Consider the following 14708-nt stretch of genomic DNA (forward strand, 5'->3'; position numbering starts at 1 on the left):
TAGATGTTCACAGTACACAATGCACTTTACTTATTATGTTTTTATGGTGTATTTACACAAAAATATTAACATTTACGGACTCGTGGCCTAAAGTATGGCGGTTGTATAGAAGACGCGGCTGTCGTATCTGCGGAGCACGAGCCGATCGGAAGTATTCATGATAAAGTGGACACTAAATTAAAATTATTTTGATATTTTATGACAACAAATCAAAGAGAACTAATTTATCCATGCCTCGAACCAAATTTAAGTGCAAAAAATTATCCATAGGTGTTGATATAAGTACGTAAAGTTGAAAAACGACTATGCATGCGATCCGCAGTCAACGGTACTTCTATAAAAAACGACAATAGATGTGATCCGCAGCTTACGGGTTAAATTACCATTATGAAACGTGAAAAAAATTAAAAGACTAATTTTACGCGCTTAAAATTCTTTATTTCTTTGTGTTTTTCATAAAAGACGAATACATCAATAAAATAAAACAATTCAGTATAAAAATGGAAGCAGAATAATACATATTGTTTTTTCTTTTTTCAGATTTTGATGGAATCTTGCCCATTCATACTAAAATTTAACAATGAAACAGATTAAATATTAACTGAAATAAATTGAGATTATGATAAAAAAGTTAACTTTCACAATATTTACTTAATAATATAAAATTAATACTTTATCATTCATATAAAAAATTATAATTTCAATAAAATACTAATTGTCTCTTTCAAATTAAACTTAAAGGGAGTTTAAGTACAAGCCGTTTATTAGTAGAAAAATAATTAGTAAAATGTTTCATTATAAAATAGGGGTTTAACGTTTTGTAAGCAAATAAATTAAAACCAATAATATAGTTTTTTTAATACTTGTAAAAATAAGTTAATTTGAAATGCACCATTCAAATACATATTAAGAGGGAAAAGGAAAAAAAATATGTCTGTTTAATTTATTGCTTTTTGTTTAATTTAATATCTTTGGAAACATTTCAATACATTTTTCTGAATAATTTATTATTTCGAGTTCATGAATCCAGAAATCATTATTTTAATATTTCATTATATCAAATTGTGAGCACATTGCAAGGACTGACCAAATCTATTCATATGTTGACATAGGCTCATTTGAATGGTTAAATACCTCATAAGATTTATGAATTTGTTTCTCAAATTCCATTGTAAAATTGCTTCAACTTCAAATTTGGGCTTTAAAACATTCTTTCAGAACATAAAACTATGATACAAAATTAGTATTTAGTCATATTAACTTGATAAAAAAGTTTTCAATAACTACAAATAATTAAATCCAGTACTTTCTAAATTTGTATAGTTTTCACTTACAAGCAACACTGTATTTACTGTGGCTCCTATATCTATTGATACAGAAAAATAGAACAAAATAGTATGTTGTTTTTATAATAATGTGTGTGTTGTTAATATGGTAATACCAACTCATTAACAGAAGTACAATAAAAATAATTAGTACATAATTTAAATGTGTAATATTTTTTTTAGATTGGCAACACAAAACTCAAAGAGTCATAATAAATAAAAGAGTATTTATTTTTACATTGAAAAATGCTCAATAAAGTATACACCCTAGAAAAGCCCACAAATACACAGCACTTTTTTTATCAAATATAGATTTTCTTTATTTATTTAATGATATGCACAACCCGTGAACATGTATTTTATACATATTTACAAGGTAAGTGGGTATTTATTTTACAAAAGTTAAAATTAAACTCTATTTGGAATGCAAATGTTATATTTCTTTCTTGTCATAACACTAACCTTGAGAAATAAAGCAAATGAACTTTCATATCTATGTAATAATAGTTCACAGATAAGAAAATTTTAATTACACATGTTAAACAAAATGACTATTATGTTTTCATGAACATATGTTAGGTAAGTAAAGTAAATGAATACATTTTTCAAAGTACCAACTAAAATAGCATTGTGTTCACTTAGTATATTTTTTTTTCGGAAAGGAAAGAAAGCAATTTACTTAATAGTATTATTACTCAGCAGTAAAGCAGATAAAACATTTCAAAGTGATCACTTAAATCCACCAACAACAGGTCATAAGCCAAATAGTTATTGGGTTTATGACCTGTTGTTGGTAGGCAGTTGCCCAGACTTCGATTATCTCTTTTCAATAAACTTCTTTCTTTGTTGAGACATTAACAACAACGAAAAATTTATAACAATCCCTCAGGGCGTTTAACCCAGTATTTGCAAGAAAAAAATACTACTCAAAATAACATTATTTAATTGATTGGGGAGGTGTTCAGACTTCAATTATTATTCCTGTAGTTATAATGAAATATTTGTTAACAAATTTTATTTTAAGTAAATATTTAGAAGGAAAAAAATGTTAAATTAAATGGCAACTAGACTTAATAAAAATATTTGAGACATTCTGCAAAATGCATTGTATTCATAGATAAATTAAAATTTTCTTAGTATTAATAATTTTTACATATATTTAGCAATATCGAGAAACTAATTTACATCCGTAATACATAATACGTTCACAGCATGTTAAATTATATCTCCCCCAAATACTGTTGAATAATGATTACACATATTTAATAGCTAATAGAATCCACATCTCCAAACGATACAGGAAGCTAGTACATATATGATATTCAATAAACTATAGTCTTGTTCTCGTATATTAACCTAATCCGTGATCCTCAAAGAATCCTTGCGGCGTCTCCTCCTAAAGTAGAGAAATTAATTTAGGTTTTTTTTTATTAAAGTAAAAATTAAGTTCTTCTTTTACAAAAGACATCTTCATTATGTTGTTGAAATTTAAAGAAGTGACGATTCATGTTTAAAATCAAATTTCTCAACATTTTTGTAACAAGTTGATTTTCTTCATCATCTTATCCCTTTACAACTTTAGTGGACACTTTGATCACTGAGGGTTGGCCGCCATACTAGAATATACTAAGAATGGTTCCTTGCAGGAAAACAGATATTTAGCTTGTTGAATCCTTGTCGACTCATTATGTTGCGGAGCCAAAACATTCTCTACACTCTATCCATCATTATTTTCTGAAGAAGTTGCAACTAGTCACAGCTCATGTTGCATAAACATAAACATAAACTTATCTTTGCTTTATAGAATTTAGTAATTGGTGGGTTATTAAAATTTATGAATTGGTACACAAATGAAAATTTTGAGAAATTTTATCGAATTAATTTTTCTAATAACATTCATTATATTTCAAATATATACATCAAATGATGTTCTGAATAAAAAAAAATGTAATACGGATAATTCTCATAGCCTGCTATGCTTTTATAACTCATCATTATAATTGATGTCATTTAGTGTCAACAACTAGTCACTTGAACATGGCTAGTCAAATGCACCTTAAGTGCTTATTTAATATGTCAAGTCTGTCAATCAAGCAAACATAGAGCATGTTAACATGATTAAGACATTAAAAAGTTTTTTTAATTATCTTACCTCTTGTAATAAGTCCTGTGCAGCAATGGCTTTCAAAACATTCTTCTTGGAAGTTTCTTGAAGTTCTCCTCCAAGAACAAGCTCGTCCAAAATAAAGAATGCTTTTTCAAAATTAAATATAATATCTAATTCACACACCTGGAAAAGAACATTTAAAAGTTGACAACATCTTCCAATTCTGCTTGTTTTTTGTGTGATTAAATATGCAATAACTTATCATTTTAATAAAATAAAAAAATTTAAGTGTCTGCAAGTGATAAAAAATTATCGTACAGTTAAATATCAATTTATTGTCATTAAATAAATTCTTAACACATAGTTTGTGGTAAACGCTTAAAAGCGTCTTTTACATAATATTGGTAGAGAGTAAGAGACACTTATAAGGGTTCTTTAAGCTTACTTTTGGTAGAGCGCGAGATGCCAAAAAACATTGTGCACTGGGGGTCGGGCGGCAGACAGTCTGAGTATAATTAGGGTCGGGGTGATGAAAATATAGCCCGAAAACAATGTGTCAATTTGATGGTTCTACATAATTTCTTAAGTATACTAAATATCTGCATACTTGGCACTAAATGTAGATAATGCGTTAAATCTTGTAATATTAAGTATCTCTTTCATACAGATGACGATGAGACACAGAGATTTAATAGTTCTTGTACACAGAGTGTAACACGAAAATCAAAGATGTAAATAACATTCAACATGAAAAATACTCACGCTTCCAAAATATTTATCAAGAAGTTCAACGTAGCGATGTATCAATTCAAGAGTCAAAAGTTCATTATCTTGCTGCTCTATGGCACAGCAAAAATATAATGAAGCATATCTAAAAACATAAAACACAAAAAAAATCCATAAACTTAGTGAAAATCAACAACGAAAAACCAGCTCAAAAAAGCAGGAAAAAGGACCGATAAATGTTTTTTTTTTCATAGCTATTTGAAATATTTCAACAATAAACATAAAAACTTTTTTTAAATTGTAAATATAATACCTAATTGCTCCTATTCTCTTTTTAGGGATGTGAAACATGGCACCTTACAAGGGCCCAGAACAGCCGTGTACTTGGGCTTTGAAAATAGGTGTAAATTTTAGGCATGCGGTGGTTTGACTTTGTGAGGAATGATGAGACGTTTGCTGCGTCTTACGCTTTAGCGTAAGCTTAGCGTCCTCAAGAAAAGGCGATTCAGTTGGTTTGGGCATATACTTCACATGCCTCCCGAGAGCCTTAACCAAACATGCCTCTTTTACAAGGCATCAGGTTCACCTGCGGCGGACCTGACTTAGGAGGATGCAAGGGAGCTGGCAGCCGACAGAAAAGCTTGGAGACAGTTTGTGGACTCCATATGCTCCACATAGGGGGCGGATAGGGTAAATGAAGAAGAGAAGGGTAAAATATTATAGAAAACATTTTAAAAGTTATAAATACCTTTTATAAACTACCTTGACATCTTTCCACTCCAAAAAAGAACACATCTTGGGCTTTCTAGCCAAAACTGTTGTGATTATCTCTCGGGTTATTTTCTTTTTGAGTTTGTCCGGATGAGCCACGTACCATTTCTGCAGGCGCAATTTGCCCTGCCGGCTAAACAATAGCATAAACTGCATCTGGTAAGAAAAATGGAAAAAAAATGTTCAACACAGCTATGAATCATTTTGTTTCTAAATGGTTATGTGGCGAATCAATTAGCATGGTAATGCGTACAAAAGTAAAATCTTCAATACATATTTTAAATAAGCATTACACTTACTTTAGTGAATTTGAAATTTGTAAAATAAGGTAAACCAAAAGGAAATACATACCATATTGATGCGACGTTGAGCTCGAGATTCACAAAACGTATGTCAATGAACGTTCAAGCGCATGACACAAATCTAAGTAATTATTGCTGATTACTACAATTTACTTGCACAATTATTTATAATGTATAACACCGTACACGCGCACGCCGCCGTTGGCTGCCGTCAAATTGCCATAAACGTCAAGACTGGTCATAGAAAGATTGACAATATTTTGGATATCTTTTTTCTGAACCAAAGACAACATTTTTTTATTTTAACCCGTAAGCTGCGGATCGCATCTATTGTCGTTTTTTATAAAGGTACCGTTGACTGCGGATCGCATGCATAGTCGTTTTTCAACATTACGTACTTATATCAACACCTACGGATATTTTTTTGCGCTTAAATTTAGTTTGAGACATAGATGAATTAGTTCTCTTTGATTAGGTGTCATAAAATATCAAAATTATTTTTATTTTTTATACTTTATCGTGAATACTTCCGGTTGGCTCGTGCCCAGCGCGTGGTCTTAGTATCGTTTAGTCTGTTCAATCAGTTTAGGCGATCTAAATTATCATAAACTTTTTTCATATATATTTTATTTATTAACTGTGTGGAACGAGAAGGGTATTATAATTAACTAACAAGTGATTGTGTAACACGGTGTTTTGTGATATTTTTGTAATATTTTTTTTGGTTTATTATCGTGCAATGCATCGTGCAATGCTGGAAGCTTTTTTTTAATGTTATAACTTTTATCGCCATAAATATGTCTCTACGTATTGAATTTTTTACGACAATAACGAAAATTTCATGTTTTTATAAGAAACAACGATTCTGAAAACAAAAATGGTGAAAGCGACCATTACCAATGCGCGAGAAAAGGCACAAAGTCACATAATTTTGATGTCCCACATGCAAAATGCATTTTTGTTCTGATCTCTGTTTTGAAGATTTTCACAAAATTTCGATATATTAAGCATTTCCGTTCTTTAATATAAACTTTAATTTAAAATATGTTTCTAAATTTCATTTTAATTTACATTTATTTTTTTAAAATAACGCATTTTAAAAAAAACTGCGCGCATGCAACGAATGGACTATACGACAGCCGCGTCTTCTATACAACCGCCAAATTTTCTGCCGCGATTCCGTTAATGTTAATATTTTGGTGTAAATACACTATAAAAACATAATAAGTAAACTGAATTGTGTACTGCGAACATCTTTAATAGATATCCAAGCGACTTCCGAAAGTAATCGAGCAGCTTAGAGGTTAATGAATAAGTAGGTAAGTAAATACTTATAAATGTTTTTTCTTTCTCTATGATTTTGTAGAGTCCAGGATAATCTGTGGGAACCTATTCGTAAATATAATCTATGGTAGGGAATGGCGTTAGCTTTTTGATGTTTTTATACGTACATTGTCGTTTTCGCATGATTTATGAATAAAAACTAATTATGGAAACTATTTTGGAGCAACAACGTCGATACCATGAAGAACGTGAACGTTTGATGGATGCAATGGTTAAAGAAATAATGCACAAGAAATCCGGTGTACGTACAATTTTGACATATTTGAGGTTATCTTTCCATTTTAATATTATCGAAAATAATGTCATTTGTTTTCAGTTTCGCGAGACAATCAATTCCGATCACAGATTGAAGATGCTTCTAGACGTAAGTTAATTTAAAATTATCATCGTATTTTTCTACTTTACTTTAATGTCTACATCACTGAATAATGTATGATTTCAGCAATATTCCGAAGGCACTATGCATTTGAAAGAATTTTACGAAGACAAAGATGGTTTGCGTAAAGAGGAAGTTGCTGCATTATCTGGACCAAATGAGTTTCAAGAGTTTTATGGGCGCTTAAAGCAAATTAAAGAATTCTATAGGAAGCACCCCAATGAGGTTTGCATTGAATTTTTATTTATCCGATCTTTAATTATTTTTTTATTCATTGGGTGGACGAAAAAGAGTTCCGTAAAAATACATATTAGATACTAACATGTTTTTAATCAGTGACGCAAGCAGGTGCTTCCCAGGAAACAATTTGTGGCATCACAAATTCGCTTCTGATTCAAAAAATTGTGTCACGGCCATCTTTGTCCCACTCTTTTGAACCTTTTCGCCTGGTAACCTTCCTGTTTTTTTTTTAATACTATGTGTGCCGCCTCTTCGCTGAATGCTTCACCATTCGCTTATCGACAAGGGTCAACTATACTTCAATGCTATTGTATTAACATTTTTACAAAAATACTTTTTTGCCAGAGTAACTTCTTATACCTAAAACCTATTGTGTTTTTATGATTATTCTCTATTTCTTCCAGTATCTGGAATAAAGTAAAAGCTGACCAATTAGGTAGTTAAAGCTCGATAACTCAAAATCAAGAGGATCAAAATTCGAAAAATGTTTTAAATCATAATTTTTAACATTAAAATAAACACTTGTTTTCCATTTATAAATCAATGCACGGCGATGCTCCTGAAGTAACTAATTTGTTTTGACAGAATCAGCAAACAAAAGGAGTGAATCAAATCGGAAATTTTTATCATTATAAAAAATTGTTTCTAATTTTTGTATGATCTTAGATTTTTTCTTGATATATATTTTTTTAACTATGGCAAAATTCAATTTAACAACCTTTTACTGTAGTCTAATAGTGTTTTTCTTCTGTATGGGTACTTACATTGAAACAAAAATACTTGGAACAAAACAATTAATTGTATTTAAACCTAGGCTTACGGTTTTACGGGCACCATGCTAATTATTGTTTTCTTTCCAGATCAGCATACCGATGTCTGTTGAATTTGAGGAATTAGCAAAAATGCGAGAAAACCCTAGTGAAGATACCAGTAAGTCTACATGATATCTATTTTATTACATGTTATATCTTTGTCAAGCAGATTTTAATACTTCCCACAGGTATTTTTTCCTTCGTCTTTTTTTAGTCACTTTTAATGAAAGCATTCATAATTAAATTGACCTCGCCTTACATTGGAACAATACTTACTCATTAACCAACCTTTATGAATTTTCAGATACTGTTGATTTCACTGATGAGGAAGGCTATGGAAAATACTTGGATCTACATGAAGCCTATGAAAAATACATCAATCTGAAAGGAATTGAGGTTATTATTATTAATTTTTTTTAATGAATAAACTCATAATTAAAAAAAAATATGTTAGTTTAAACAGTTTAATAATTTTATAACTATTTAAGCTAGTAAAAAAATGTTTAATCAAGTCATTAGAAAAGTAATTTCTAAAAAAATTGTTTACTATCAAGTCGTCAAAATAAGTGTTGTTTTAAATGTTTAACATTAAGTAAAAAAATATTAATGGAAATATCTAATGCTGATAAATTATTCTGTTCAGATTTTTTTTAAACTTTACACCAGCATATTTAAGCAGCATTATAATAGTATTTTAGAAATAAATTCCAAAACAAAGAAATATTTTTTCTCAAATGTTTTTTGAAGATACTTCGTGGCACGCTTTATAACACTAAAAATAAAACTAGAACTTTGTTTTTACCACTTTTATTTCATAAAGTCTTAGATTTATCAAATGATGAAAAAAATCAAATAATCCAATAGAAGCTCTTCACTTCGAAAGCAGTCGCTATTATAAGATGTTAACGAAATCACAAAAATAATTAATAATGAATAATTATTTAATTGCTTATTGTCTTTGGTATACTGCCTTTTTTCAATCTTATGTGTTTATCCGTATCTTTATATGTTTACAGAAAGTGGACTACATCACATACCTCAGCCTCTTTGACCACCTGTTTGACATCCCTAAAGAGCGCAAGAACGGGGAGTACCGCAACTACATCCGCTCCCTGCTGCAGTACCTGCGCGACCTCGTGGCGCGCGTGCGACCGCTGCACGACCAGGCGCAGGAGATGGCCTCCGCGCACCACGACTTCCTCAAGCAGTGGGAGGCGGGCACTTTCCCTGGCTGGCCGGTTAGATATTTTAACATGTCTTTTACCCATTCTGAGATACGCGTCTTTTTCCATCCATCCATTATCCTCATCCGATGGTGCATAGGGCACTGCGTCATCAACATTAACAGTAATTTAATGCCTCTGTAAAAAAATCCTTATCAAAATGGCTTAACCATTAAAAATAAATGCTAACTAAAAAGTTAACTAGAACTTATATAAATATTAAATGATATTTTTTAATCGCTTCAATTTTTTTTAATCAAGGATGTACTGCCAACACTTATTTCACACCTATAGTGCCTAAGACTTTTTTTTAAACCCAACGTTGCATAGGGCACTGCATCATATGAACGCATTGTTATCTTGATTGTTAACACGTGAAGGAAAGGTGATCAGCCCTCCGCTTCAAGTACCAGTCCAGGGTAATATTGAATAAATATTGGAGTGAACAAATCACTTTTATGTTTATTTGACCCCCCCTCCCCTGGTATGATTACATCGATATGTATGGTAGCCGAGCGTGCTGACCATTACACTACGGAGGCGACTGGGATTGGTGCTTATATAATATAAATATAAATTTAAAGGTCAGGACTGATCACTATGTGTAATTGACAATCAAGTTAACATCCTTTTGATTTGATGCAGTGATATATTCACCATTTCAGTGTGAATAACGGTAAAATAAGAAGAAGCGTGGGAGATGACAGGTATTCTTTATATTTTATACTTTACACATTATTGTTGGGCGGTTTTTTCATCAACCTCGGCTTTAATTAGTATACTAATTAGGGTCGTATACTGATCACAAGTAACCGCAACTCAATTTCGATCTGTACAATGTTTTTTTATCATCTCGCACTCTACCTAAAGTAAGCAAATAGAACGCTTTTAATAATCTCTATCAACAGTATGTAAAAGACGCTTTTAAGTGTTTCCCGCAAACAATAGAGTATTTTTCTTTATAGTTATATTTTTTTTTTGCTGAGTCACACTCAGTCTTATTATGTAATAGCCCAAAAAAACATATTAACAACCCACATGTGGAAATAATTTTTTAAAAATAGATGTAAGTGAGTATTGAAAATTTGAGATCATCGGTTATATTTAAATTTAAAAAGTATTATAACGCCTTTTCAGAAAGAAACTGGCAGCGCCTTAACAAATGTAGGAGCTCACTTGGACCTGTCAGCCTTCTCCTCGTGGGAGGAGCTTGCCTCTCTTGGCTTGGATCGACTGAAGTCTGCCCTGATGGCCCTGGGACTTAAATGCGGTGGCACCTTGGAAGAAAGAGCTCAAAGGTGTGCATATCCACTATCACATACAAGCATATACTATCATACCATTTCGTCAATATTATTGAAATTGTAAATACTATTATTTATTTATAAATTTGGCGTTTAATTTGTAGAACTCCATTATAATTAATGTATTAAATGTTAGATCAAACACCTGTTTTTTGAGTCTACTAAGTTGTATTTTACTAATTTCATTGATTGATTTATTATTTGAAAATGATGCGGAATGCATCGAAACACGTGTCACAGTAGATTTTAAGAAATAGTGGCATTTACTAAGTAAAACATTAATTAAAAATTGTATTTTATTGTTTAAAAAACACATAAAAATCTATTTTGTATCAATTGTTTCGCCTAGTTTTGGCATTTTCAAACGAATGTGAAGATTAAATGGACTGACAGTCATTATATAGCTATACAATTCTAGATACTTAGGTTATATGTAGTTTTAACATGTGCAGTAATAATTTACAGGAGACAACAATTGTTAATGGGGCATGTAGGTACGTATAGTTGTATTATTTTTTGACATCTCATCAAAGATGAAGAAGAATATGGAAGTCTGGGCGTTTACGGGGCTGACGACCGTCATAGGCTGGTTTAAGTGATCACTTTACACATGTGTAACATTTACCAATTCTACCCATTATTGAGAACCACACTACTCAAATTCTTGGAAGTTCTATATATATATGAACCAATTTAGAAACCTTGTTCTTGAATCACTAGACTTAGACTTCCATATTCTTCTTCATCTTTGATGAGACGTCAAAAAATAATATGAAAATAACTCCTGTAATTGGAGATAATCCAGATTTTGTGAACAAGTATTTGAACACACTCAAAATGTTGTAAACGTATACTTATATTCATTTTCGGGGAAAGGAAGAATTCATTGACATGGTATTGTGAGATCATTAAAGTTTTTATAGCTTAAGACAAATGTTGATAATATCATAATACAATTATAATAGAATTGAAACAATTGTCACAAAATTTATTGTATACTCAAAAATTCAGTATTTGATTTAACATTGAATACGTAAATTAAATACTATTACTAATCCCAAGTGCAACTTTGATTTCAGACTCTTCAGTACCAAGGGGCAGGCAGCTTTGGACAGGTCGCTGGTGGCTAAAAAGGGCACCGGGAGGGCTAAAGCTTCCACACAGCACAGACATAAGGATATTGCGGCTATCGAGGCACAGGTTTACAGGTATGACAATGGATGATAAACATATTTCAAGAGATCAAGAACAAAATGTTTAACCTTACCCTCTCAGTGATATTTATTTACTACAACTTCAATTTTTAAAATGAGAATATCAATATAAAATACAATAGATACAAGCTCAGAATTTTTGTATTCCTCCGTAGTATAATTGTATTACATGAAAGTATTATTATATAAAGTTGTTCATTTGCAGCGACGGAAATAAATAATTAGTAAAAAAATCGGGGATAAAATCACCAATATACAAATGTTTTTGTGTGTGCTGCGTGTGCTGTGCTCTGCGTATACGCGCATGTGGTAACGTGTTTACTGCCCCAGTAGTGCGCAGATCATCTTACGCGGCAGTCGTGTTGCTACACCAGCTGATGTGGCTACTTGCGATGTATTTTTTTCTCATTTTCAAATACTTATCAGAGCTAACATTACAAAATTGTTATATTTCTACTTCAACTGTGGTTAATAAAAACAACATTTTGGAATATTCACAAATTTCCTGTTTTTAAATCACATTTTCATATGGTGTACAAAATATATATCACTGGTGCGGAAGTTTTTAGCACCGTAAGGAAAAGGTTAATAGAAAGAATAATGCTAAGTTGAAAAAACAAAAACAAATGAAATGTCATGTTTAAAAAAATGAGAGAATATTCTACTTTACAAAGATTTAAGTAAAACTACAAATGTGTATTCCTCAATCGTAGTTTTCCTCTATAGTTCTAGTTATTCGATATACATTTTTTAACATTAACAAAGTAACAGGAGTGCGGTAACAATAGAGCGTGCAGCAGTTGACATAGTTAGAATTGCATTGTATAAACTTTTCCGAGTCTCATTCAATGATTATTCCAGGTACGCTTCACTAGTTTCGGAGCAGAGGGCTTCCACCAAGGAGAATGTGCAGCGGAAGCAGGCGCGGACAGCGGGAGAGAGAGGAGATAGTTCCGCGGAGGAGAGTGAGGCGGACAGCGATGGAGAGAATGATGACGATGATATTCCATTCAACCCAAAGAACTTACCCCACGGATGGGATGGAAAGGTAACCTATTCAAATTGTTATTCGGAAATTCAACAAGCCCATAATGAAATATATGTAAACTTTGGCAAACTTATCTGTAGAATTGGTAGAGTTACTTACTTATAGCCCTTATCCGCACCCAATGGTGCATAGGGTACTGCATCGAATTGACGAATTGGTAGAGTTAAATAATACAGAAATAATTTTTTGACCATTTTTTAGTTTAGTTTGTTTTTTGTCAGACAAAATAAACAATGGAAATTTTTGTAATTACTTTCAAAAGTTAACAATAAAATTATTTTGTGGTTAAATCTTTATATTATTACTAAACAGATTTCGAATGTTATCATGGGAATTCACATGTTTTCTGATGTTAACTGATTTTCAATTTTCCTAATCAATTGAAGGGCTGTTTGCATTGTATTATATAATTTCTATCACTTGTTTTTGTACAACAACATTGAGCTGAACTTCAAACGATTCCTTAATGACTCATTTTACTGTTTTCAATATTTATCATCGCCTTTTTAAAATTGAAAATAATATAAACATTTTCTTTTCAGCCCATCCCATACTGGCTATACAAACTTCACGGTCTAAACATATCCTACTCATGTGAGATATGCGGCAACTTCACATACAAGGGCCCAAAGGCGTACCAGAGGCACTTTGCGGAGTGGCGACACGCACACGGCATGCGATGCTTGGGAATACCTAATACTGCCCATTTTGCCAATGTTACCAGTATTGAGGATGCTCTAGCGTGTAAGTACCTACTTACTTGAGCTAATAAACTAAATGTGCATTAAGGTTTTGTGTGTCTGTATTTTTTTTTTAAATGTACAATATGGTATTTTGTTTTAATATAATTTATCTGATCTTATAGTGTGGGAGAAACTCAAGCAGCAGAAAGAAGGAGAGCGATGGGTTGCAGAGAACGAGGAGGAATATGAAGATTCCCTTGGAAATGTTGTCAACAGAAAAACATATGAGGACCTCAAAAGACAAGGATTGCTGTAGCTTAGTTTTTAAATTTATGTGTAATTATTTGTACTTCAAATTATGATAAAATATATTTATCAGTCGATCTACCTCTTTTTTTCTTTCCCTCAAAAATAATACCGCAACATGTCAATAAGGTTGATATTTGCATTTTGAAGTGAAATATTTAGGTATGTATTAATGGTAGTGTGCAAGTGGCAGTGTAGTTTTATCAGTTAAATGACTAAGCTTGCAAATGACTAACATAATTTTAAGAATTGCTAATTGCAGTCATACATATTACCTGAATTCTGTAAAGGTACAGTGTGATGTTTATTATCACCTGAACTAATCTAATGTGCATACTTTTCCACAGTTGCACCAAATTGTGTTTCTGATACTCTTGAATATAACTTTCCCAATGTTATATTAAGATAAAATCATTCATTGAATAGTTCATTATTGAGTATTTAATAATAATAATAATAAAACCCTTATCCGCACCCCAGTGGTGCATAGGGCACTGCGTCATATAAACGCAGTGTTATCTTGATCGTTTATACATGAAGGAAAGGTGATCAGCCTTCCGCTTCAGGTACCAGTCCAGGGTAATATTGAATAAATATGACAGTGAAAAAATCACTTATATTTATTTTACCCCCCTTGGGAATCGAACCCGGGACCTCCAGAACGGTAGCCGAGCGTGCTGACCATTACACTACGGAGGCGGATTGAGTATTTAAATTAACAATATTGGTTCATGCTTTTTTTTTAATATTGATCCCTATTATTAAACGCGAATGATATAAAAATATTTCAGCATGTAAAACATACAGAAAATATTTACTTAGGCAAAGATTTGCCAAGGATTAAGTGAAAAACATTTAAATAAATGTTTTACCACCTATTTTACAATAAAATAAGGTATGGATTCTGTGTTAAATATATTAAATATA

At 31.7% G+C, this 14708-nt stretch overlaps 2 protein-coding genes across 2 annotated transcripts; one reads left to right on the top strand and one right to left on the bottom strand.

Moving 5' to 3' along the window:
* Window positions 1-524: 524 nt before the first annotated feature.
* Window positions 525-5467, bottom strand: LOC148308074 (AP-1 complex subunit sigma-2-like). Its single transcript, XM_088262272.1, has 5 exons — window positions 5281-5467; window positions 4907-5085; window positions 4195-4303; window positions 3478-3615; window positions 525-2721 (listed from the first exon to the last, which is right to left on the bottom strand). The coding sequence occupies exons 1-5, from the start codon at window positions 5281-5283 to the stop codon at window positions 2677-2679; spliced, it is 474 nt and encodes a 157-aa protein (XP_088118398.1). The 5' UTR covers window positions 5284-5467; the 3' UTR covers window positions 525-2676.
* A 1159-nt stretch (window positions 5468-6626) lies between these two features.
* Window positions 6627-13858, top strand: noi (splicing factor 3a subunit 3 noi). The gene is made up of 11 exons (XM_088262374.1): window positions 6627-6816; window positions 6892-6939; window positions 7018-7176; window positions 8052-8121; window positions 8308-8399; window positions 9020-9241; window positions 10364-10524; window positions 11610-11738; window positions 12606-12792; window positions 13335-13536; window positions 13658-13858. Exons 1-11 carry the CDS (start codon window positions 6721-6723, stop codon window positions 13789-13791), a joined length of 1500 nt encoding a protein of 499 aa, XP_088118500.1. The 5' UTR covers window positions 6627-6720; the 3' UTR covers window positions 13792-13858.
* The last annotated feature ends 850 nt before the right edge of the window (window positions 13859-14708 follow it).

This window comes from Brachycentrus maculatus, unplaced genomic scaffold (genome assembly GCF_059751285.1).
Source record: "Brachycentrus maculatus isolate JH-2025_06_01 unplaced genomic scaffold, ASM5975128v1 h1tg000176l, whole genome shotgun sequence".
NCBI lineage: Eukaryota > Metazoa > Arthropoda > Insecta > Trichoptera > Brachycentridae > Brachycentrus > Brachycentrus maculatus.